Source organism: Pseudophryne corroboree, chromosome 1, assembly GCF_028390025.1.
Source record: "Pseudophryne corroboree isolate aPseCor3 chromosome 1, aPseCor3.hap2, whole genome shotgun sequence".
NCBI classification, from domain to species: Eukaryota; Metazoa; Chordata; class Amphibia; order Anura; family Myobatrachidae; genus Pseudophryne; species Pseudophryne corroboree.
Genome location: NC_086444.1, coordinates 1,129,074,465 through 1,129,100,581, shown reverse-complemented (window position 1 = coordinate 1,129,100,581; position 26,117 = coordinate 1,129,074,465). Strand labels below are relative to the sequence as shown.

At 46.6% G+C, this 26,117-nt stretch overlaps 1 protein-coding gene across 2 annotated transcripts in view; it reads left to right on the top strand.

Moving 5' to 3' along the window:
• Window positions 1–26,117, top strand: part of STX18 (syntaxin 18) — a 308,804-nt gene that overhangs the window by 182,309 nt on the left and 100,378 nt on the right. For both annotated transcript variants that reach the window (XM_063923349.1, XM_063923359.1), the window contains exon 3: window positions 23,270–23,382. In XM_063923349.1, the coding sequence (XP_063779419.1) occupies window positions 23,270–23,382 (113 nt within the window). The remainder of the gene's footprint in view (window positions 1–23,269; window positions 23,383–26,117) is intronic.

Below are 26,117 nucleotides of genomic sequence, written 5' to 3'. Positions count from 1 at the left end.
TCTCCTGTGGTGATTACAGAGTGCTCATCTTCTAGAGGGCCGCAGATTCGGCATTCAGGATTGGGTGCTGGTGACCACGGAGGCCAGCCTGAGAGGCTGGAGAGCAGTCACACAGGGAAAAAATTTCCAGGGAGTGTGATCAAGTCTGGAGAATTCTCTCCACATAAATATACTGGAGCTAAGAGCAAATTTATAACGCTCTAAACTTAGCAAGACCTCTGCTTCAAGGTCAGCCGGTATTGATCCAGTGGGATAACATCACGGCAGTCGCCCACGTAAACAGAAAGGGCGGCACAAGAAGCAGGAGGGCAATGGCAAAACTGCAAGGATTTTTCGCTAGGCGGAAAATCATGTGATAGCACTGTCAGCAGTGTTCATTCCGGGAGTGGACGACTGGGAAGCAGACTTCCTCAGCAGGCACGACCTCCACCCGGGAGAGTGGGAACTTCATCGGGAAGTTTTCCGCATGATTGTGAACCGTTGGGAAAGACCAAAGGTGGACATGATGGCATCCCGCCCGAACAAAAAACGGGACAGGTATTGCGCCAGGTCACGAGACCTTCAGGCGATAGCTGTGGATGTCCTGGTAACACCGCGGGTGTAACAGTCGGTGTATGTGTTCCCTCCTCTGCTTCTCATAACCAAGGTATTGAGAATTATAAGACGTAGTGGAGTAAGAACTATACTCGTGGCTCCGGATTGGCCAAGAGGGACTTGGTACCCGGAATTTCAAGAGATGCTCACAGAGGGCTAATGGCCTCGGGAGCTAAGAAGGGACTTGCTTCAGCAAGTACCATGTCTGTTCCAAGACTTACCGCGGCTGCGTTTGACGGCATGGCGGTTGAACGCCGGATCCTAAGGGAAAAGGCATTCCGGAAGAGGTCATACCTACCCTGGTCAAAGCCAGGAAGGAGGTGACCGCACAACGTTATCACCACATGTGGTGAAAATATGTTGCGTGGGTGAGGCCAGGAAGGCCCCACGAAGAAATTTCAACTAGGTCGATTTCTGCACTTCCTGCAAACAGGAGTGTCTATGAGCCTCAAATTGGGGTCCATTAAGGTTCAAGTTTCGGCCCTGTAGATTTTCTTCCAGAAAGAATTGGCTTCAGTTCCTGAAGTCCAGACATTTGTCAAGGGAGTATTGCATATACAGCCCCTTTTGTGCCTCCAGTGGCACCGTGGGATCTCAACGTAGTGTTGGGATTCCTCAAATCATATTGGTTTGAACCGCTCAAATCTGTGGATTTGAAATATCTCACATGGAAAGTGACCATGCTGTTGGCCCTGGCCTCGGCCAGGCGAGTGTTAGAATTGGCGGCTTTGTCTTACAAAAGCCCATATTTGATTTTCCATTCGGACAGGGCAGAACTGCGGACTCGTCCCCAGTTTCTTCCTAAGGTGGTGTCAGCGTTTCACCTGAAACAACCTATTGTGGTGCCTGCGGCTACTAGGGACTTGGAGGACTCCAAGTTGCTAGACGTTGTCAGGGCCCTGAAAATATATATATATATATATATATAATTCCAGGACGGCTGGAGTCAGAAAGTCTGACTTGCTGTTTATATTGTATGCACCCAAAAAGCTGGGTGCTCCTGCTTCTAAGCAGACTATTGCTCGTTGGATTTGTAGTACAATTCAGCTTGCACATTCTGTGGCAGGCCTGCCACAGCCAAAATCTGTAAATGCCCATTCCACAAGGAAGGTGGGCTCATCTTGGGCGGCTGCCCGAGGGATCTCGGCTTTACAACTTTGCCGAGCAGCTACGTGGTCAGGGGGGAACACGTTTGTAAAATTCTACAAATTTGATACCCTGGCTGAGGAGGACCTGGAGTTCTCTCATTCGGTGCTGCAGAGTCATCCGCACTCTCCCGCCCGTTTGGGAGCTTTGGTATAATCCCCATGGTCCTGACGGAGTCCCCAGCATCCACTAGGACGTTAGAGAAAATAAGATTTTACTTACCGATAAATCTATTTCTCATAGTCCGTAGTGGATGCTGGGCGCCCATCCCAAGTGCGGATTGTCTGCATTACTTGTACATAGTTATTGTTACAAAAATCGGGTTATTATTGTTGTGAGCCATCTTTTTTTAGAGGCTACTTCTTTGTTATCATACTGTTAACTGGGTTCAGATCACAAGTTGTACGGTGTGATTGGTGTGGCTGGTATGAGTCTTACCCGGGATTCAAGATCCTTCCTTATTGTGTACGCTCGTCCGGGCACAGTACCTAACTGAGGCTTGGAGGAGGGTCATAGGGGGAGGAGCCAGTACACACCATGTGATCCTAAAAGCTTGCTTTTGTGCCCTGTCTCCTGCGGAGCCGCTATTCCCCATGGTCCTGACGGAGTCCCCAGCATCCACTACGGACTATGAGAAATAGATTTATCGGTAAGTAAAATCTTATTTTCCAACTGGGAACTGTTTAAAAAGAGAAGTGCCTCCTAAGGTAGGTACGCACATCATTCGATTAGTGCGAAAATCTATTTTGCCGTTACCATCAACATCATTAAATTATGTCACAGACAAAAGAGTTGGATGGTTTTTTGAAAAACATATTTTCTCTGTCAGGGGCAGTCATAAGGCCAGCCAGCTATGGCCTCAGCCTGGATGGCAAAAGCGATAGTTGAATGGGCTGACGAACTGGAAAACGGGCTTTCAGCACCTACTAGGGAGCAGGAAACCCATATAGCTCATATGAAACAGGCTGCACTATTCTTAGAAGAAGCAGCAATGGATATGGGTACAATTGCTTCCAAAGCATCAGCCTTAATGGTAGCTGCTCGCAGAGCAATTTGGCTACGTACATGGAAAGCTGATTCAGAATCCAAGAAGGTTCTGGAAGCTTTGCCTTTTGTTGGGAATATCCTGTGTGGTAAGGAATTGACAGATATTCTGGAGTCTGAAGCCGAATCCAAGAAGGTCAGGTTTCCTGCTAGATATAACCCTAGGCCTAGGGGCTCAGGGTTTCGGCCATTTCGGTGGCAAGGTAAAACAAAAGGCAAAAATTATTCTAAACAGACCCAGTACAATAAGTCTGGTAAAGCAAAGAAGCAATGGGCCAGCTTCCAAACCAGAACAGAAACCATCAGCCTGTTGGTGCGGGCCTCCACCTGGGGGACCCCAAGGTAGGAGGCCGACTTCTTCAGTTTGCACACATATGGCAGTAGTCGACAACAGATGCTTGGGTGCAAGAAGTGGTATCTCTGGGTTAAATGTTTTCCCTTTCAAGAAGCGGCCTCCTCGAATGTTTTTTTTGCACCAGCCCGTCTCATACAGAGGCGAAGGCGAGAGCTATGCAAGAAGCAGTTCAGAAATTGCTTCAATCAGGGGTAATTATTCCAGTACCTCCGGCACAACAGGGGCAGGGTTTTTACTCCAACCTGTTTTTGGTTCAGAAGCCAAATGGATCATTCCGGCCAATTCTCAATCTCAAAATGTTAAACAAATACATTTGGGTCCCAAGGTTCCACATGGAGACGTTACGCTCCATAGTTTTGGCCATGGAACCGGGGGATTACGTGGTATCTCTGGATATACAGGATGCTTACCTGCATGTGCCTATAGCACTGTCTCATCAGTGTTACCTCAGGTTCGCCATCCTCCAGCAACATTTTCAGTTCCAGGCCTTACCCTTTGGGTTAGCTACAGCCCCCAGAGTATTTACCAAGATTATGGTGGTTATGGCAGCTTATCTCCGCAAGCAAGGGATAAGGATTTTTCCATACCTCGACGATCTTTTAATCCTGGCACAATCCCAGGAATTGCTTTTGAGCCATCTCCAACAGACAGTAACTTGTCTACAGAAACACGGATGGCTCATAAATTGGCCAAAATCGTCTGATTCCGTCACAACGGATGATTCACTTGGGGGCTGTATTGGATTCAGGTTTGCAGAAAATACTTTTACCTCGGGAAAAGATATCCAAGGTGCAGTTAATGACCCAGGAATTGTTACACAGTCCGATAATATCAATTCACGCAGCAATGCGAGTGATGGGTTTGATGGTGTCAACATTTGACATGGTGGAATATGCACAATTCCACTCAAGACCTCAACAGCATCTGATTCTGACCAGATGGAATGAAGTACATCAGACAATAAAGAAACAAAGAATGATACTTCCAGTAAAGGTAAAAAGGACATTAGCCTGGTGGCTACAGACATCCCATCTGGAAAAGGGGAGACTCTGTTGGATATCAGATTGGGAGATCCTGACAACGGATGCCAGTCTACAGGGCTGGGGAGCAGTGTCCGAAAGATTATAGTTCCAGGGACAATGGACCACAGAAGAAAGTCACCTGCCAATAAACTTATTGGAATTCCGGGCCATATACATGGCACTGGTTCAGGCAAAGGACATTCTGCAAGGAAAACCAGTCCAGATCCGCTCGGACATTGCAACGGTAGTAGCGTACCTCAACCATCAGGGAGGAACTCGCAGCAAAAAAGCAAGGAGGTAAGTCACATACTAAAGTGGGCAGAATTCATGTCCGCAGTGTTTGTTCCAGGAGTCCTAAACTGGGATGCGGATTTTCTCAGTCGACACACCATTCGAGCAAGCGAATGGGCTCTACACCCGGAAGTTTTTCAGACTCTAGTAAACAAGTGGGGTTTGCCAGAAAGAGAGATCTCATGGCGTCCCGTCTGAACAACAAAGTTCCGGCATACGGGTCAAGAACAAAGGATCCCGGAGCGATCCTTGTGGACGCACTGTCAGTGAAATGGGACTTTCACCTGGCATATCTGTTTACTCCAATCTTCCTGCTACCCAGGGTGGTGAAAAAAATAAAGCAAGCAAAGGGTGCCGTGATGCTAATAGCTCCGGCTTGGCAGAGGATGTCGATGGATGTTCCACTTCTGCTCCCTCAACGTCCAGATCTACTGATGCAGGGTTCTTGTTATCACAGGCATCTGGATCGGCTGTCTTTGACGGCGTGGCTGTTGAAACCTCTATCCTGAAGTCAAGAGGTTTTTCACAACAGGTAATTCAAACTATGCTCAGAGCAAGGAAACACTCCTCAGCTCGCATTTATCACCAAATATGTCAAGCCTATATTCATTGGTGCAGTGAAAGAGGTATGGATCCAAAATCTTTCAGAGTATCCAGAATCTTAGATTTCCTTCAGGCAGGAATGGAGAAGGGGTTGAAGGTGGCCTCCTTGAGAGTTCAAGTATCAGCATTGACTGTATGGTTCCAAAAGAAAATTGCCACTTTACAGGATGTGCATACTTATTTCCAGGGAATGCTGCGCATTCAACCACCCTTTGTTCCTCCTGCAGTACCTTGGGATTTAAGTCTGGTTCTCAAAGCCCTTCGAGGGGCTCCGTTTGAACCACTTAAAGTGGATCTTAATTGGTTGACAGCTAAAGTACTCCCTCTACTGATTATGGCATCAGCTAGAAGAGTATCAGATTTAGGAGCGCTGTCATGTAAGTCTCCTTTTCTGATTTTTTTTATCCAGATAAAGCAGTTCTCAAAACGAAGTCTGGTTATCTTCCTAAGGTGGTCTCTAAGTTTCACCTTAATGAAGAAATTGCAGTCCCAGCTTTTCAGGTATCGGGACTTTCTGCGTGAGAAGCGTCGCTGGACGTAGTCCATGCATTAAGAATCTACGTGGATCATACCAGTGCCATGAGAAAGACAGATTCTCTCTTCGTTCTCTCTGGATTTCACAAGAGGGGATGGCCTACAACTAAACAGACTCTAGCAAGATGGCTTCGAATGACTATTTCAGAAGCATATTCTTGAGCTGATCTCCCTGTTCCAGCTAATGTCTCTGCTCACTCTACATGTAAGGTAGGTCCTTCATGGGCAGCATAACATGGTGCTTCAGCAGAACAGATACGTAAGGCAGCCACATGGTCTTCCATTAACACATTCATTAGACATTATGCCTTGGACACTTTTGCCTCTCATGACGCTGACTTCGGGCGAATGTTCTCCTGTCTAATCAGGAGCGTCCCCACCACTAGAAATTGCTTTGGGAAGTCCCAATGTTATCCTGTGGACCCTGCCGGAGAAATATAAGTTATGGTAAGAACTTACCGATGATAACGGTTTTTCTCCTATGTCCACAGAGATCCCACCCTGACGCACCTGATTTGAGAATCTTTATACTCACTAACCTCTTCCCTCTTGCATGGAAGGATGTCCATGTGTGTTCTTCTCGCCTGAATAGGATTCTACATAATGCTCCTGCCTAAATGCTTTGGAATAAAACTGATTTGACTGAGCCAGTTAGCGGGGATATATGGACGAGCCTGTTGCATCCTGGGAGGCCTGAAAGCTTGTGATCGTTTAGTACCAATCTGCTGTCACGCCATCATATCCCAATGTTATTCGGTGGAAACCTGTGGACATAGGGGAAATACCGTTATCAACGGTAAGTTCTTACCATAATGTGTGTGTGTGTGTGTGTGTGTACATATAAAATCCAAGATCCGGCACTCATGGAAACCTGCTTATTACTTCAACGGGTGCCCTCCGATCCGATGTAAGCCACTGCGGGCTGACAACACATACAAGTCCTCTGCAACGGCACTCCGACTGTAGAATAAACTGGACTCAAGACATAGCTTTTAACGGCAACATTTCAGTTCCTTTTTTTGAGCTTTTGTCAAGCCACCATAAACTGTATGGTGGCTTGACAAAAGCTCAGTAAAGGAGCTGAAATTTTGGCGTTAAAAGCTATGTCTTGAGTTCAGTTTATTCTATAGTCTGATTGCCGCTGCAGAGGACTTGTGTGTGTGTGTATACTATAGTCCATACAATAGTTTCTCAGACTATAGTAAGCCACACTGAGAAATGCAGCTAAATAATCCTATATAGACCATTCTATAATGGCATCCCTGTAATCTGGATCTTTGTTAAACTATTTGGCATAATTGCAGATTTCCACTTTTTATTTTTAGGCTGTCATATTTTTTATTTCTTTTTTACATTTTTCTTTGTATGTATTATGCTGTGTGAAGTCTAAGAGAACTCTCAGCTGCCGCTGCTACCGGGGACATCAGTGTTTCCTCCAGAACTAAGTTCCGTCTGCGTGTTCTCAATCTTCATTTTTCTGTGGCCTTTACTTGTGCTGCCGTAAACCGTTCTTACATCACATTCAATTTTACAGCTGACTGATACAGCTGCTACAGGAAAGTAGTGTCCGATAAAAATAAGGCTCCTGCTATCTGCGAGTAAATGATATTCTGGATCAGTGTTCTGTATCTGTGAATCAATTGAGCTGCATTTCATCTTTCAGCTTCGTTCTAAGTTGGTTTAATTTGGTTAAATAAATGTAAACGATTAGGATTTATCTTCTCATTGGGTGGGCGTTATTCCTCTTTTGTGGATATTTTTCATAGCGATTACCTGGAAGCTAGTTCATGTACAGTATAGCTGTAAAAGGCCTGCAGCTGTCATAATCATGGGTTAGTACTGCACATTTCTCTGCTCTGAAATGTTAAACAAAGCATTATAACCTTAGAAAGTACGGCCTCCGTCTATAAAGCAGCACATGCAGTCTGTCTCAGAAGCACATTATGTTCTAAACCACTATTACTCAGCTTTTGGCACCTCCTAGATAACCAGTGTATGGGGAGGAGGGACTGCTTTAAGGTGGCTACAATTAGTGCACCATTAATATTTCACTAATACCCCTTTCACACCGCAGCTTAACCCGGTAAATTACTGATTTTTAAGCCTTCCAAAACGGTTCTAGCTGCGGTGTGAAAGGGCCACCTTGAATTTACCGTTTTCAAAATACCGGTATTTTGAAACGGGTAAAAAGCAGGGTCCTACGCAGTTCAGACCCGTTTCATTGTGCAGTGTGAGAGGCTCAGAAACGGTATTTCCAAGCCACAGAAGGTGATAGGCTGTCTCCATGTGTGATGTCACCAGGCAGAAGCAGGAAACTGGTGTAAAAACACATGAGACACATGAGTGAGTTTAGAAGCGTTTTATTACTCAAAATATATTATACAATGGCAAATTGGAGTGATGAGGAGGTGAGGGAGCGGCTTATAGGATCAGAGGGGATGAAGAAATATGTAGACAAATCACTGGGACAGTGAAGGATGCAGTAATCTACAAAAACATGGAAAAGATGCTTGAAGCTGCTGGGTTCCATCGTACGACTAGCCAAATTATTAATAATTATTAATTAATGTGTGAGCCAGAAAAGTCCATTTATAATGACAACCACTGTTTTCTATGGGTGAAACGGGTTCAGTGTGAAAGGTACCAAAACGGTAATATACTGGTTACAACATGCGATGTGAAGGGGGTTTAACTGCTCAGACCCGTTTAAAGAACAGTTTCAAAAGCAGGGTTTGCGATGTGAAAGCAGCATAACATTGATGTCTGACAACTAGTACCCTCGCACTCTTTACAGCCTAGTTCAGCGGTGACATTCACCTGTTCCGCGAAACCTGGAATGTTTTGAAAGGGCATAACCTTAATTTGTCCATGTGTTAATGTTAGCCAAAAATTGGCTGAACCGACTCGTAAATGAGGTTTTGGCAGACACCAAATACGATTACGAATGATAGACATCTATCTGGCATTTACCATTTCCCAGTAAAGAAAAAATGATATAAGGGGAAACAGGAAACATTTGGTGGTCTAATGGATTGGAGCTAGTGTGGTTTGAGGGTTTATACTGTTCTGTGGTTAGTCTGTACTCCATAACTTAAACAAAAATAGAATTAAATAGGTCAGAATTGAGTGCTTTGCATTATTTATTAGGAAAATGCTATCCCATAAATACAAATAATAGTCATGAAACAAAAAATAAATTAAAGACAATATTGTCTCATTTGTCATAAGATAGAGATATTATATATATATATATATATATAATATCAAACATACATATCTGAGGGCACTAGTATATAGTACTGTTAAGTACATTAATGCATATTAATTATTTAAAAATACAAATATAAAATACATAAAATAGTCTTTTGTTTTTAAGTAAAATTTAACCATAAAAGTACACAATACATAAGGCATCCGTACAGTTTCACAGAGGCATGTTTTTAGGATTTATCCGGTTTACATTCAGACTTTGGAGTGTTTCTTATGTCAGCATAAATCCAACACACAGTGTAGAATAGATAGATGCAAAATAACTGATAGACCCCTCAACTAACAGGAGGTTCTTCTAGAGGTGCTGCTCTCTCACCTAGCGCAATTGGGTACCCATATATATATATATATATATATATATATATATATATATATACACACAAACAGAGAACCCAGCACTCACCAAAGTAAACTCACTTATCCTCAACAATTCAATAAATAAATGATGGGGGTTTAGTTGGTGGATTGGCCAATGCACGGAAGCCTGTATACCGATTCAAGGTACCCCACCTTCATACAGGTCCTACACTATCACAGAGTCTTAAAACCTGACTACCACACTGTGCATCATCTGCCTGCTAGATGTAATGTGTACCTGCCACAGACTTTATGGCTTTTAAAGGCACACTAGTCACCTATTGCACTGGCTCAAAGATGATTGCCAAAAAACAGCCGAGACAGGTTCAGGATAATAAAGTCCACACAGGGGTGCATGAGAAAGCTAGTGGCCACGGTTAATAAGAGCTAACCATAGATTAACCCCTTCATATACACACAGAGTAAAAACCACAGCACTCACCGCACCAGAAGCGGGGCACAGCTATGCACTTACCACTCACAGGGTGGGGTGCATGTAACACTGCACTCTCCACCACAGAAGCGGGGTACACAGCTGTACTTACCACTCACAGGGCGGGGTGCATGTAGCCCATGACCACATCGCTCTAATAAATACAAACAGAGAACCCAGCACTCACCAAAGTAAACTCACTTATCCTCAACAATTCAATAAATAAATGATGGGGGTTTAGTTGGTGGATTGGCCAATGCACGGAAGCCTGTATACCGATTCAAGGTACCCCACCTTCATACAGGTCCTACACTATCACAGAGTCTTAAAACCTGACTACCACACTGTGCATCATCTGCCTGCTGTGTGTATATGAAGGGGTTAATCTATGGTTAGCTCTTATTAACCGTGGCCACTAGCTTTCTCATGCACCCCTGTGTGGACTTTATTATCCTGAACCTGTCTCGGCTGTTTTTTGGCAATCATCTTTGAGCCAGTGCAATAGGTGACTAGTGTGCCTTTAAAAGCCATAAAGTCTGTGGCAGGTACACATTACATCTAGCAGGCAGATGATGCACAGTGTGGTAGTCAGGTTTTAAGACTCTGTGATAGTGTAGGACCTGTATGAAGGTGGGGTACCTTGAATCGGTATACAGGCTTCCGTGCATTGGCCAATCCACCAACTAAACCCCCATCATTTATTTATTGAATTGTTGAGGATAAGTGAGTTTACTTTGGTGAGTGCTGGGTTCTCTGTTTGTATTTATTAGAGCGATGTGGTCATGGGCTACATGCACCCCGCCCTGTGAGTGGTAAGTACAGCTGTGTACCCCGCTTCTGTGGTGGAGAGTGCAGTGTTACATGCACCCCACCCTGTGAGTGGTAAGTGCATAGCTGTGCCCCGCTTCTGGTGTGGTGAGTGCTGTGGTTTTTACTCTGTGTGTATATGTGTATATATATATATATATATATATATATATATATATATATATATATATATATATATATATATATATATATATATATTATATATTCGCAAAGACTGACAGCTTATGCTGCAATTGCGGTTCCTCTGTGCTCACAGATTTGTTCTCGGCCACATGAGGCAGTATACAAAAAAATGCGAGAGAGAGGTGGGGGGCAAGGTGCTGTGTCATTGGCATTTCCACACCATTTCAGTGGCAACTTGCCCCCCCTCGCATTTAATTGAATTGACCCCAAAGATGGGACAGAACTTAATGAATATTGTACACATGTATATCACACATACATGTGTATTACATATGTCATATATTGCTTGTTATACTGTACAACTTGTACTAATAATATAAAGACTATACATATTATTAACAGATACCTCCCCCACCTCCTCTCACTGAATCATTTCATAAATATCCTTACATGTAAGAGCCGCTATGCTAATGACTGCAGTGGAGACACCAGCTAATGTAATGTCTGTAAAATGACCCACTGGCTGCAGTGCTGTATGTAGACGCTGCTCCAGAGGTCTGATGGGAGTTAAAAGATGAAATGGTATTTAATATAGACCCAGCATTTTACTTGTGTTTTGGTAAATGGACACACGGGATCAGCTCGCGTAACCCTTCATCTGATGAGCATTGAAGAAAGCCAGGGGGTGAGAGTCAGTTGGCTTGTATCTTTGTACTAGTATAACTGGTGGGTGCCGCGATATAACTTCAAAACTGTCCTGTCTAGCTTACAGTGATGAGTAAATGGTTGCTCTGCCTGAGTTGCTTCTGTCTGCGTCCTTATGAGAATTCCAGGAGCTGTTCATGAACATGCTTAATGTAACAAAGCTGCAATGTCTATTGTAGGGTGCATCCAAGCTACCAGTAAACATTCTTTGTTTATTTTGCAAAATCAACAGCCCTTGATGTGGGTACACACTGGTAGATAGATCTGCAGATCAATTGATCTGCAGATATATCTATGGATGGATCGGGCAGTGTGCTGTGCATACAGACTGCCCGATCCGTCGGGGACCGACGTCATGAACTGGGTGGGCGTGTGTACACACGACCGCCCAGTTCAGCTGTCAGTCACCGCCGGCTGCCGCAGCATGTGTACGGGCGGTCGGCTGGTCGCCCGTACACACACAGCGATGCACCAATATATCGGTAGATATATTGGCCGTCGGCTGTGCTGCAGGGCCGACACGATATGTCTGTGAACGACTGAGTTCACAGACATATCGCCAGTACACACTGGCTGACAGACCCGCGATATATCGGCCGTTCAATAAAAGCAATAGGGAGCAATGGTCCCTTTGTTAATGTCCCTTCAGAACTACTGTCCCCTCCATTATATGAACATGGCTCAGGCATTGCGGCAACCTTGGTTGTCCTGGTCACTGGCTTGGTTTGATTTTGCATATGTACACCCCCAAATATTTGTATCCTGCAAAACTAACCACCTATTGCACAGATTAATATTATTTCTCTTACGTCCTAGAGCAGAGGTCCTCAAACTCGGTCCTCGGGGGCCCACACAGTGCATGTTTTGCAGGTAACCCAGCAGGTGCACAGGTGTATTAATTACTCACTGACACATTTTAAAAGGTCCACAGGTGGAGCTAATTATTTCACTTGCGATTCTGTGAGGAGACCTGCAAAACATGCATTGTGTGGGCCCCCGAGGACCGAGTTTGAGGACCTCTGTCCTAGAGGATGCTGGGGACTCCGTAAGGACCATGGGGGTATAGACGGGCTCCGCAGGAGACATGGGCACTCTAAAGACTTTAGAATGGGTGTGCACTGGCTCCTCCCTCTATGCCCCTCCTCCAGACCTCAGTCAGATCCTGTGCCCAGAGGAGACTGGGTGCACTGCAGGGGAGCTCTCCTGAGTTTCTCTGAAATAGACTTTTTGTTAGGTTTTTTATTTACAGGGAGCACTGGCATATAAAGTAGATACTGCGGAGGCAGTATATAAATAAACCCCCGCCAGTATAAATAATTTGAGCGGGACCGAAGCCCGCCGGTGAGGGGGCGGGGCTTGATCCACCAGCACTAACCAGCGCCATTTTCTCCACAGCATACTGCAGAGAAGCTGGCTTCCCGGACTCTCCCCTGCTGAACACGGTTACAGAGGGCAAAAAAGAGGGGGTGGGGGGGGGGGCACATTTTATTGGCGCAGTGAGTGTATTTATACATATTTATATAAAAGCGCTGTACTAACTGGGATTTTATTCCAGTGTACAGTGGCCTTATTGGGGGACTGTCTCCATATATATATATATATATATATATATATATATATATATATATATATATATATATATATATATATATATATATATATCCCTGAGTGTGTGGGGGTGTTGGTACGTGTGTGTCGCCATGTCTGAAGCGGAAGGCTCATCTAAGGAGGAGGTGGAGCAGATGATTGTGGTGTCTCCGTCGGCAACGCCGACACCTGATTGGTTGGATATGTGTAATGTTTTAAATGCAAATGTGGCTTTATTACATAAGAGATTGGACAAAGCAGAGTCCAGGGATAAAACAGAGTCAATCAATGGCTTTGACTGTGTCACAGGGACCCTTCAGGGTCTCAAAAACATCTCCTGTCCCAAGTAGCGGACACTGATACTGACACGGATTCTGACTGCAGTGTCGACTACGATGAAGCGAGGTTACACCCAAGGGTGGCCAAAAGTATTCATTATATGATTATTGCAATAAAAGATGTTTTACATATCACAGATGACCCCTCTGTCCCTGACATGAGGGTATGCATGTTTAAGGAAAAGAAACCTGAGGTAAATTTTCCCCCATCTCATGAGCTGAACGCGTTATTTGAAAAAGCTTGGGAAACTCCAGACAAAAAACTGCAGATTCCCAAGAGGATTCTTATGGCGTACCCTTTCCCTGCACAGGACAGGTTACGGTGGGAATCCTCACCCAGGGTGGACAAGGCTTTAACGCGCTTGTCCAAGAAGGTGGCGCTACCGTCTCCAGACACGGTGGCCCTCAAGGATCCTGCTGATCGCAGACAGGAAACTACCTTAAAATCAATTTATACACATACGGGTGCTTTGCTCAGACCGGCAATAGCATCGGCTTGGGTTTGTAGTGCGGTAGCAGCTTGGACAGATACCTTGTCAGCTGACATTGATACCCTAGATAGGGATACCTTTTTATTTACCTTAGGTCACATTAAAGACGCAGTCTTATATATGAGAGACGCTCAGAGAGACGTTGGGCTCCTAGGTTCGAGAGCCAACGCCATGGCGATTTCTGCTAGGCGAGCCCTGTGGACCCGCCAATGGACGGGTGATGCCGACTCAAAGAGGCATATGGAAGTTTTGCCTTACAAGGGTGAGGTTTTATTTGGGGAAGGTCTCGCGGACCTGGTTTCCACAGCTACCGTGGGTAAATCTACTTTTTTGCCTTATGTTCCCCCACAGCAAAAGAAAACACCACAATATCAGATGCAGTGTTTTCGGTCGCATAAGTCCAGAAGAGGTCGGTGCTCTTCCTTCCTCGCCAGAGGTAAGGGTAGAGGGAAAAGAATGCCTGCCACGGCTAGTTCCCAGGAGCAGAAGTCCTCCCCGGCTTCTACTAAATCCACCACATGACACTGGGGCTCCACTGAGGGAGTCCGCGCCGGTGGGGGCACGTCTTCGACTCTTCAGCCACGTCTGGGTTCAGTCAGACGTGGATCCTTGGGCGATGGAAATTGTATCCCAAGGCTACAAGCTGGAATTCGAAGAGGTGCCTCCGCGCCGATTTTTCAAATCGGCTTTACCAGCTTCTCCCCCAGAGAGGGAGATAGTTTTAGCTGCAATTCAAAGGCTGTGTCAACAGCAAGTGATTGTCAAGGTTCCCCTAGTTCAACAGGGGAAAGGGTACTATTCAACACTGTTTGTGGTTCCGAAACCGGATGGCTCGGTCAGACCCATTCTAAATCTAAAATCCCTAAACCTGTACTTGCAAAAGTTCAAATTCAAGATGGAATCGCTCCGGGCAGTTATCTCCAGCCTGGAAGGGGGGGATTTTATGGTGTCACTGGACATAAAGGATGCATACCTTCATGTCCCCATATATCCCCTCATCAGACGTACCTGAGATTTGCTGTACAGGACTGTCATTACCAAGGTAATGGCGGAAATGATGGTGCTCCTGCGCAGACAGGGAGTCACAATTATCCCGTACTTGGACGATCTCCTGATAAAAGCGAGATCGAGAGATCAGTTGCTGATAAGCGTGTCGCTCTCCCTGGGAGTGCTCCAGCAGCATGGCTGGATTCTAAATCTACCAAAGTCACAGTTGGCTCCAACGACTCGGCTATCGTTCTTAGGCATGATTCTGGACACGGAACAAAAGAGGATTTTTCTCCCAATGGAAAAAGCCCAGGAACTCCAGAACATGGTCAGAGACCTATTAAAACTGAACAGTGTCAGTTCATCAATGCACTCGAGTAATGGGAAAAATAGTGGCGACCTACGAGGCCATCCCCTTCTGGACAAGTGGTCCAGGTCCCATCTTCAAATGCATCAGAAAATAAGCCTGTCCCCCAGGGCCAGGGTGTGTCTGCTGTGGTGGCTGCAGAGTGCTCACCTTCTAGAGGGTCGCAGGTTCGGCATTCAAGACTGGGTTCTGGTGACCACGGACGCGAGCCTCCGAGGATGGGGAGCAGTCACACAAGGAAGACATTTTCAGGGACTATGGTCAAGCCAGGAGGCTTGTCTGCACATCAACATTCTAGAATTAAGGGCCATATACAACGGCCTACGACAAGCGGAGAATCTTCTTCGCGACCTACCGGTTCTGATTCAATCAGACAACGTCACAGCCGTGGCTCATGTAAACCTCCAAGGCGGGACAAGGAGCAGAGTGGCAATGGCGGAAGCCACCAGGATTCTTCGTTGGGCGGAAAATCACGTAAGCGCTCTGTCAGCAGTCTTCATTCCGGGAGTGGACAACTGGGAAGCAGACTTCCTCAGCAGACACGATCTCCATCCAGGAGAGTGGGGACTTCATCAAGAAGTTTTTGCAGAGATAACAAGTCTTTGGGGACTTCCTCAAATAGACATGATGGCGTCGCGCCTCAACAAGAAGCTTCAGAGGTATTGTGCCAGGTCAAGGGACCCTCAGGCAGTAGCGGTAGACGCCCTGGTGACACTATGGGTTTTTCAGTCGGTCTGTGTTCCCTCCTCTTCCTCTCATCTCAAAAATATTGAGAATCATAAGATGAAAAAGAGCGCAGACAATACTCATTGTTCCAGATTGGCCTCGAAGGGCCTGGTATTCAGATCTTCAGGAGATGCTCACAGAAGATCCATGGCCTCTTCCTCTCAGGGAGGACCTGTTGCAGCAGGGGCCCTGCGTGTTCCAAGACTTACCGCGGTTACGTTTGACGGCATGGCGGTTGAACACCGAATCCTAGCTGGGAAAGGTATTCCGGAGGAAGTCATCCCTACTCTGATAAAGGCTAGGAAGGAGGTGACTGCAAAACATTATCACCGGGTCTGGAGGAAGTATGTATCTTGGTGTGAAGCCAAGAATGCTCCTACGGAAGATTTCCACTTGGGCTGTTTTCTCCACTTTCTACAGACAGGAGTGGATATGGGCCTGAAGTTAGGCTCCATTAAGGAACAGATTTCGGCCCTATCTATATTCTTTCAGAAGGAATTGTCTTCTCTCCCAGAAGTCCAGACTTTTGTAAAGGGAGTGCTGCACATCCAGCCTCCTTTTGTGCCCCCAGTGGCACCGTGGGACCTTAACGTGGTGTTACCGTTCCTTAGCTCTCACTGGTTTGAGCCTTTTCAAACCGTTGAATTAAAATTTCTCACTTGGAAGGTGGTCATGTTGTTGGCCTTGGCATCTGCAAGGCGGGTGTCAGAATTGGCGGCTTTGTCTCACAAAAGCCCCTATCTGATTTTCCATGTGAATAGAGCAGAGTTGAGGACTCGTCCTCAATTTTTGCCTAAGGTGGTTTCATCGTTTCATATGAACCAACCTATTGTGGTGCCGGTGGCTACGGGAGAGTTGGAGGATTCCAAGTCCCTTGATGTAGTCAGGGCCTTAAAAATTTACGTAGCCAGGACGGCTCGGGTTAGGAAAACAGAGGCACTGTTTGTCCTGTATGCAGCCAACAAGGTTGGCGCTCCTGTTTCTAAGCAGACTATTGCTCGCTGGATCTGTAACACGATTCAGCAGGCTCATTCTAGGCTGGATTGCCGTTACCAAATTCGGTAAAGGCCCATTCCACTAGGAAGGTGGGCTCTTCTTGGGCGGCTGCCCGAGGCGTCTCTGCTTTACAGCTTTGCCGAGCAGCTACTTGGTCGGGTTCAAACACCTTTGCAAAATTCTACAAGTTTGATACCCTGGCTGATGAGGACCTTTGTTTGCTCAATCGGTGCTGCAGAGTCATCCGCACTCTCCCGCCCGGTTTGGAGCTTTGGTATAATCCCCATGGTCCTTACGGAGTCCCCAGCATCCTCTAGGACGTAAGAGAAAATAAGATTTTAAATCTACCGGTAAATCTTTTCTCCTAGTCCGTAGATGATGCTGGGCGCCCGTCCCAGTGCGGACATATTTGTGCAAGGCTTGTATATAGTTATTGCATACATAAGGGTTATGTTACAGTTAAGATCAGTCTTTGGCTGATGCTGTTTTGTTCATGCTGTTAACTGGTTGCGTATATTCCAGGTTATACGTGTGGATGGTGTGGGCTGGTATGAATCTTGCCCTTAGATTAACAAAAATCCTTTCCTCGTACTGTCCGTCTCCTCTGGGCACAGTTTCTCTAACTGAGGTCTGGAGGAGGGGCATAGAGGGAGGAGCCAGTGCACACCCATTCCAAAGTCTTTAGAGTGCCCATGTCTCCTGCGGAGCCCGTCTATACCCCATGGTCCTTACGGAGTCCCCAGCATCCTCTACGGACTAGGAGAAAAAGATTTATCGGTAGGTTTAAAATCTTTTCTCTATCGTCCTAGTGGATGCTGGGGTTCCTGAAAGGACCATGGGTAATAGCGGCTCCGCAGGAGACAGGGCACAAAAAGTAAAGATTTAGGATCAGGTGGTGTGCACTGGCTCCTCCCCCTATGACCCTCCTCCAAGCCTCAGTTAGATTTTTGTGCCCGGCCGAGAAGGGTGCAATCTAGGTGGCTCTCCTAAAGAGCTGCTTAGAAAAGTTTAGCTTAGGTTTTTTATTTTACAGTGAGTCCTGCTGGCAACAGGATCACTGCAACGAGGGACTTAGGGGAGAAGAAGTGAACTCACCTGCGTGCAGGATGGATTGGCTTCTTGGCTACTGGACATTAGCTCCAGAGGGACGATCACAGGTACAGCCTGGATGGTCACCGGAGCCTCGCCGCCGGCCCCCTTGCAGATGCTGAAACGAGAAGAGGTCCAGAATCGGCGGCAGAAGACTCCTCAGTCTTCTTAAGGTAGCGCACAGCACTGCAGCTGTGCGCCATTTTCCTCTCAGCACACTTCACACGGCAGTCACTGAGGGTGCAGGGCGCTGGGAGGGGGGCGCCCTGGGAGGCAAATGAAAACCTTTTTTGGCTAAAAATACCTCACATATAGCCTCCGGGGGCTATATGGAGATATTTAACCCCTGCCAGAATCCGTTAAGAGCGGGAGACGAGGCCGCCGAAAAAGGGGCGGGGCCTATCTCCTCAGCACACAGCGCCATTTTCCCTCACAGAAAGGCTGGAGGGAAGGCTCCCAGGCTCTCCCCTGCACTGCACTACAGAAACAGGGTTAAAACAGAGAGGGGGGGCACTAATTTGGCGTTAGAAATATATAAAAAAGATGCTATAAGGGAAAACACTTATATAAGGTTGTCCCTATATAATTATAGCGTTTTTGGTGTGTGCTGGCAAACTCTCCCTCTGTCTCTCCAAAGGGCTAGTGGGTCCTGTCCTCTATCAGAGCATTCCCTGTGTGTGTGCTGTGTGTCGGTACGTGTGTGTCGACATGTATGAGGACGATGTTGGTGAGGAGGCGGAGCAATTGCCTGTAATGGTGATGTCACTCTCTAGGGAGTCGACACCGGAATGGATGGCTTATTTAGGGAATTACGTGATAATGTCAACACGCGCCAAGGTCGGTTGACGACATGAGACGGCCGACAAACAATTAGTACCGGTCCAGACGTCTCAAAAACACCGTCAGGGGTTTTAAAACGCCCGTTTACTTTAGTCGGTCGACACAGACACAGACAGGGACACTGAATCCAGTGTCGACGGTGAATAAACAAACGTATTCCTTATTAGGGCCACACGTTAAGGGCAATGAAGGAGGTGTTACATATTTCTGATACTACAAGTACCACAAAAGAGGGTATTATGTGGGATGTGAAAAAACTACCGTAGTTTTTCCTGAATCAGATAAATTAAATGAAGTGTGTGATGATGCGTGGGTTCCCCCCGATAGAAAATATGGGCGGTATACCCTTTCCCGCCAGAAGTTAGGGCGCGTTGGGAAACACCCCTTAGGGTGGATAAGGCGCTCACACGCTTATCAGAACAAGTGGCGGTACCGTCTATAGATAGGGCCGTCCTCAAGGAGCCAGCTGACAGGAGGCTGGAAAAATATCATAAAAAGTATATACACACATACTGGTGTTATACTGCGACCAGCGATCGCCTCAGCCTGGATGTGCAGAGCTGGGGTGGCTTGGTCGGATTCCCTGACTAAAAATATTGATACCCTTGACAGGGACAGTATTTTATTGACTATAGAGCATTTAAAGGATGTATTTCTATATATGCGAGATGCACAGAGGGATATTTGCACTCTGGCATCAAGAGTAAGTGCGATGTCCATATCTGCCAGAAGATGTTTATGGACACGACAGTGGTCAGGTGATGCAGATTCCAAACGGCACAAAGGTGTATTGCCGTATAAAGGAAGAGGAGTTATTTGGGGTCGGTCCATTGGACCTGGTGGCCACGGCAACTGCTGGAAAATCCACCGTTTTTACCCTAAGTCACATCTCTGCAGAAAAAGACACCGTCTTTTCAGCTTCAGTCCTTTCGTCCCTATAAGAGTCATATCTGCCCAGGGATAGAGGAAAGGGAAGAAGACTGCAGCAGGCAGCCCATTTCCCAGGAACAGAAGCGTTCCAACCCTTCTGACAAGCTCTCAGCATGACGCTGAGACCGTACAGGACCCCTGGATCCTACAAGTAGTATCCCAGGGGTACAGTTTGGAATGTCGAGACGTTTCCCCTGCGCAGGCTCCTGAAGGCTGCTTTACCAAGGTCTCCCTCCGACAAGGAGGCAGTATGGGAAAAAATTCACGAGCTGTATTCCCAGCAGGTGATAATTAAATTACCCCTCCTACAACAAGAAAAGGGGTATTATTCCACACTATATTGTGGTACTGAAGCCAGAAGGCTAGGTGAGACCTATTCTAAATCTAAAAAAATTTGAACACTTACAAAGGTTCAAATCAAGATGGAGTCACTCAGAGCAGTGATAACGAACCGGGAAGAAGGGGACTATCTGGTGTCCCGAGACATCAGGGATGCTTACCTCCATGTCCCAAATTTGCCCTTATCACTAAGGGTACCTCAGGTTCGTGGTACAGAACTGTCACTATCAGTTTCAGACGCTGCCGTTTGGATTGTCTACGGCACCCCGGGTCTTTACCAAGGTAATGGCCGAAATGATGGTTCTTCTTCGAAGAAAAGGCGTCTTAATTATCCCTTACTTGGACGATCTCCTGATAAGGGCAAAGTCCAGGGAACAGTTGGAGGTCGGAGTAGCACTATCTCGGATACTGTTACAACAGCAGGGGTGGATTCTAAAGATTCCAAAATCGCAGCTGATCCCGACAACAAGTCTCCTGTGCTTAGGGATGATTCTGGACACAGTCCAGAAAAAGGTGTTTCTCCCGGAAGAGAAAGCCAGGGAGTTATCCGAGCTAGTCAGGAACCTCCTAAAATCAGTGCATCATTGCACAAGGGCCATGGTAAAAAAACGGTGACTTCCTTCGAAGCAATTCCAGTCGGGCAGATTTCATGCAAGAACTTTTCAGTGGGATCTGCTGGACAAATGGTCCGGATCGCATCTTCAGATGCATCAGCGGATAACCCTATATCCAAGGACAAGGGTGTCTCTCCTGTGGTGGTTACGGAGTGCTCATCTTCTAGAGGGCCGCAGATTCGGCATTCAGTTTTGGATGTTGGTGACCACGGAGGCCAGCCCGAGAGGCTGGGGAGCAGTCACACAAGGAAAAAATTTCCAGGGAGTGTGATCAAGTCTGGAGATTTTTCTCCACATAAATATAGCTAAGGGTAAATTTATAATGCTCTAAGCTTAGCAAGACCTCTGCTTCAAGGTCAGCCGGTATTGATCCAGTGGGATAAAACATCACGGCAGTCGCCCACGTAAATAGACAGGGCGGCACAAGAAGCAGGAGGGCAGTGGCAAAAACTGCAAGGACTTTTCGCTGGGCGGAAAATCATGTGATAGCACTGTCAGCAGTGTTTCATTCCGGGAATGGAAACTGGGAAGCAGACTTCCTCAGTAGGCACGACCTCCACCCGGCAGAGTGGGAACTTCATGGGGAAGTTTTCCACATAATTGTAAACCGTTGGGAATTACCAAAGGTGGACATGATGGCGTCCCGTCTGAACAAAAAACGGGACAGGTATTGCGCCAGGTTAAGAGACCCTCAGGCAATAGCTGTGGACGTTCTGGTAACACCGTGGGTGTACCAGTCGGTGTATGTGTTCCATCCTCTGCTTTTCATACCTAAGGTACTGAGACTTATAAGACGTAGAGGAGTAAGAACTATACTCATGGCTCCGGATTGGCCAAGAAGGACTTGGTACCCGGAACTTCAAGAGATGCTCACAGAGGACTTATGGCCTCTGCCGCTAAGAAGGGACTTGTTTCAGCAAGTACCATGTCTGTTCCAAGACTTACCGCAGCTGCGTTTGACGGCATGGCGGTGGAACGCCGGATCCTAAGGGAAAAGGCATTCAGGAAGAGGTCATTCCTACCCTGGTCAAAGCCAGAAAGGAGGTGACCGCACAACATTATCACCACATGTGGCGAAAATATGTTGCGTGGTGTGAGGCCAGGAAGGCCCCACGAAGAAATTTCAACTCGGTCGATTCCTGCATTTCTTGCAAACAGGAGTGTCTATGGGCCTCAAATTGGGGTCCATTAAGGTTCAAATTTCGGCCCTGTCGATTTTTCTTCCAGAAAGAAGTGGCTTCAGTTCCTGAAGTCCAGAAGTTTGTCAAGGGAGTATTGCATATACAACCCCCTTTTGTGCCTCCAGTGGCACTGTGGGATCTCAACGTAGTTCTGGGATTCCTCAAAACACATTGGTTTAAAACCAGTCAAATCTGTGGATTTGAAGCATCTCACATGAAAAGTGAACATGCTCTTGGACCTGGCCTGGACCAGGCGAGTGTCAAATTGGTGGTTTTTTTCTCAAAAAAGCCCATATCTGTTTGTCCATTCGGACAGGGCAATGCTGCGGACTCGTCCCCAGTTCTCTCCCTAAGGTGGTGTCAGTGTTTCACCTGAACCAGCTTATTGTGGTGTCTTGCGCCTACTAGGGACTTGGAGGACTCCAAGTTGCTAGATGTGGTCAGGGCCCTGAAAATATAGGTTCCAGGACGGCTGGAGTCAGGAAAACTGACTTGCTGTTATCCTGTATGCACCCAACAAACTGGGTGCTCTTGCTTTTAAGCAGACTTTTGCTAGTTGGATGTGTAATACAATTCAGCTTGCACATTCTGTGGCAGGCCTGCCACAGCCAAAATATGTAAATGCCCATTCCACAAGGAAGGTGGGCTCATCTTGGGCGGCTGCCCGAGGGGTCTCGGCTTTACAACTTTGCCGAGCGGCTATTTAGTCAGGGGCAAACACGTTTGTAAAATCCTACAAATTTGATACCCTGGCTAAGGAGGACCTGGAGTTCTCTCATTCGGTGCTGCAGAGTCATCCGCACTCTCCCGCCCGTTTGGGAGCTTTGGTATAATCCCCATGGTCCTTTCAGGAACCCCAGCATCCACTAGGACGATAGAGAAAATAAGAATTTACTTACCGATAATTCTATTTCTCGGAGTCCGTAGTGGATGCTGGGCGCCCATCCCAAGTGCGGATTATCTGCATTACTTGTACATAGTTACAAAAATCGGGTTGTTATTGTTGTGAGCCATCTTTTCAGAGGCTCCGCTGTTATCATACTGTTAACTGGGTTCAGATCACAGGTTGTACAGTGTGATTGGTGTGGCTGGTATGAGTCTTACCCGGGATTCATAAATCCTTCCTTATTGTGTACGCTCGTCCGGGCACAGTACCTAACACAGGCTTGGAGGAGGGTCATAGGGGGAGGAGCCAGTGCACACCACCTGATCCTAAAGCTTTACTTTTTGTGCCCTGTCTCCTGCGGAGCCGCTATTCCCCATGGTCCTTTCAGGAACCCCAGCATCCACTACGGACTCCGAGAAATAGAATTATCGGTAAGTAAATTCTTATTATTATTCACTACTCTGGCTTAATCTAATAAATCACTAGACTGCAAAAATAAACCGCAGGCCCATAATAAGCTTGTATTGTGTGTTTCCTGTTGAAAGGCTACATTCTGCTTTGTTTTTGATGTTTTTGGACTTTCTGCTTTTCAGTCAGTTGTCAAAATACTCTCGTATGACGGATACAGAGCGGGATCAAATCGACCAGGATGCACAGACCTTCATGAGGACATGCGCAGAGGCTATTCAGCAGCTGCGAACAGAAGGTGAGTGCGGAGCGGGATTATAAAGAGTCTGTGTTGCATTATTGCAACAGCTGGTTTAAAAGATGTATATGTAGCTGAGGGGGAGATGCAGGGGCGGACTGAGAGAGGAGGTGACCCATTTGCAGGCTCCCCCCCCCCCCCCCCTGGCTGCAGCTGCAGTGCTGTAGACCAGGCCTGGCCAACCTGTGGCTCTCCAGATGTTGTGAAACTACACATCCCAGCATGCCCTGCCACAGTTTGAGCCTTCCGTAATAGCAAAACGGTGGCAAAGCATGATGGGACTTGTAGTTTTACAACAGCTGGAGAGCCACAGGTTGGCCAGGCCTGCTGTAGACTCTGTCTTTGCACGGGTCTCCAGTAAAATGGACCCTGTACCCGGGGACATATCTACTACGCATGCACAGATCACCGGGAAAGTGGCACAATTTATTTCTGCAGTGCCAGCCGCCGAAGGACTCCGAAGGGGTAGATATATTTATATGGGTATGGGCCTCCTGTTCCCAGGGGTCTGTGTGCACCGCACACCTGCACCCATTATAGATACGCCAATGGGGAGATGTATCAAGCCTTGGAGAGAGAGAAATTACTAACAAATCAGCTTCTGTCATGATTTGTCAATGACAGGAGCTGATTGGTTGGTACTTTCTATTTTATCTCTTCAACCTTGAATACTCTACTTCACGTCCCCAAGTCTTGGAGTAAATTATTAATATTAACTACTACAATACCTTACTGTTTAATTTAAAAAATAAATTGTCCAGAAGAGGGCAGCAAACAAAGTTGTTTTTTCCTCCCTTTCGACAGTCAGTGTCTCCACAGACCTTAAAAATTTCAGAGAGCAGACACTCTGACCTTTATATGAATGTAAGCTGGAGTGAGACCTGTATATACACTACATGGCCAAAAGTATGTGAACGCCCCTACTAATTAGCGTGTTTGGTCAAAATCTAGTAGAAAGCCTTCCCAAAGGAGTGGAGGCTGCCAAAGCAGTAAAGAGGAACCCAACTCCATCCATGGCCATTGTTTTGTGAAGTGTAACGAGCATTTATCGGTGTGCTGTCTGGCTGTACAGGTACTTTACGTCATTGTTAGGGATCCAGACCACTCCAATTCCCCAGGCACTTATACATTATACAAGAAATCACTGATTTGTTCATTTTAGTAACTAGAATACAGGGCGTCAAATAGCTTACCAGTTAATATTTCAAAAAGCTGGGTACACACTATTTAAATGATCGCATCGATGCTGATCGAAACGTTATATCGTACACATCTTATAGTGTTTACCCCCCAATCTGTCATTCATCGTCTCGTTCCGCTGGATGTGCTGCACATCCAGTGGGACGATTCCACAGCCGATGCGATGTTACATGCAGTATGTAGCAATAGTGTGCACGGCGGATGCAATGTATTGTTGCATCGCACTGCTGGGTCGCACCGTCAGATGGCGTGTACCCGGCTTAAGGTAGATGAATAGATTATGGGTTTGTTTGGAACAAGAAGGACATAAATATATTAAACTGGAGTTTAAAACGATGCAATTGCTTCTTACAGCATATAAGATAACTAAGAAAAAAATGTACAAGACAGATGTAGAAATGAATCTAAGAAATGAGTAGAGGAATAAAAACAGAATAATCACAGGGACTACCAAGAAATGTTCATTTCTCTATCGTCCTAGTGGATGCTGGGGTTCCTGAAAGAACCATAGGGAATAGCGGCTCCGCAGGAGACAGGGCACAAAAAGTAAAGCTTTACGATCAGGTGGTGTGTACTGGCTCCTCCCCCTATGACCCTCCTCCAAGCCTCAGTTAGATTTTTGTGCCCGGCCGAGAAGGGTGCAATCTAGGTGGCTCTCCTAAAGAGCTGCTTAGAAAAGTTTAGCTTAGGTTTTTTATTTTACAGTGAGTCCTGCTGGCAACAGGATCACTGCAACGAGGGACTTAGGGGAGAAGAAGTGAACTCACCTGCGTGCAGGATGGATTGGCTTCTTGGCTACTGGACATCAGCTCCAGAGGGACGATCACAGGTACAGCCTGGATGGTCACCGGAGCCTTGCCGCCGGCCCCCTTGCAGATGCTGAAGTAAGAAGAGGTCCAGAATCGGCGGCAGAAGACTCCTCAGTCTTCTAAAGGTAGCGCACAGCACTGCAGCTGTGCGCCATTTTCCTCTCAGCACACTTCACACGGCAGTCACTGAGGGTGCAGGGCGCTGGGAGGGGGGCGCCCTGGGAGGCAAATGAAAACCTATTTTGGCTAAAAATACCTCACATATAGCCTCCGGAGGCTATATGGAGATATTTAACCCCTGCCAGAATCCGTTAAGAGCGGGAGACGAGGCCGCCGAAAAAGGGGCGGGGCCTATCTCCTCAGCACACAGCGCCATTTTCCCTCACAGAAAGGCTGGAGGGAAGGCTCCCAGGCTCTCCCCTGCACTGCACTACAGAAACAGGGTTAAAACAGAGAGGGGGGGCACTAATTTGGCGTTAGAAATATATAATAAAGATGCTATAAGGGAAAACACTTATATAAGGTTGTCCCTATATAATTATAGCATTTTTGGTGTGTGCTGGCAAACTCTCCCTCTGTCTCTCCAAAGGGCTAGTGGGTCCTGTCCTCTATCAGAGCATTCCCTGTGTGTGTGCTGTGTGTCGGTACGTGTGTGTCGACATGTATGAGGACGATGTTGGTGAGGAGGCGGAGCAATTGCCTGTAATGGTGATGTCACTCTCTAGG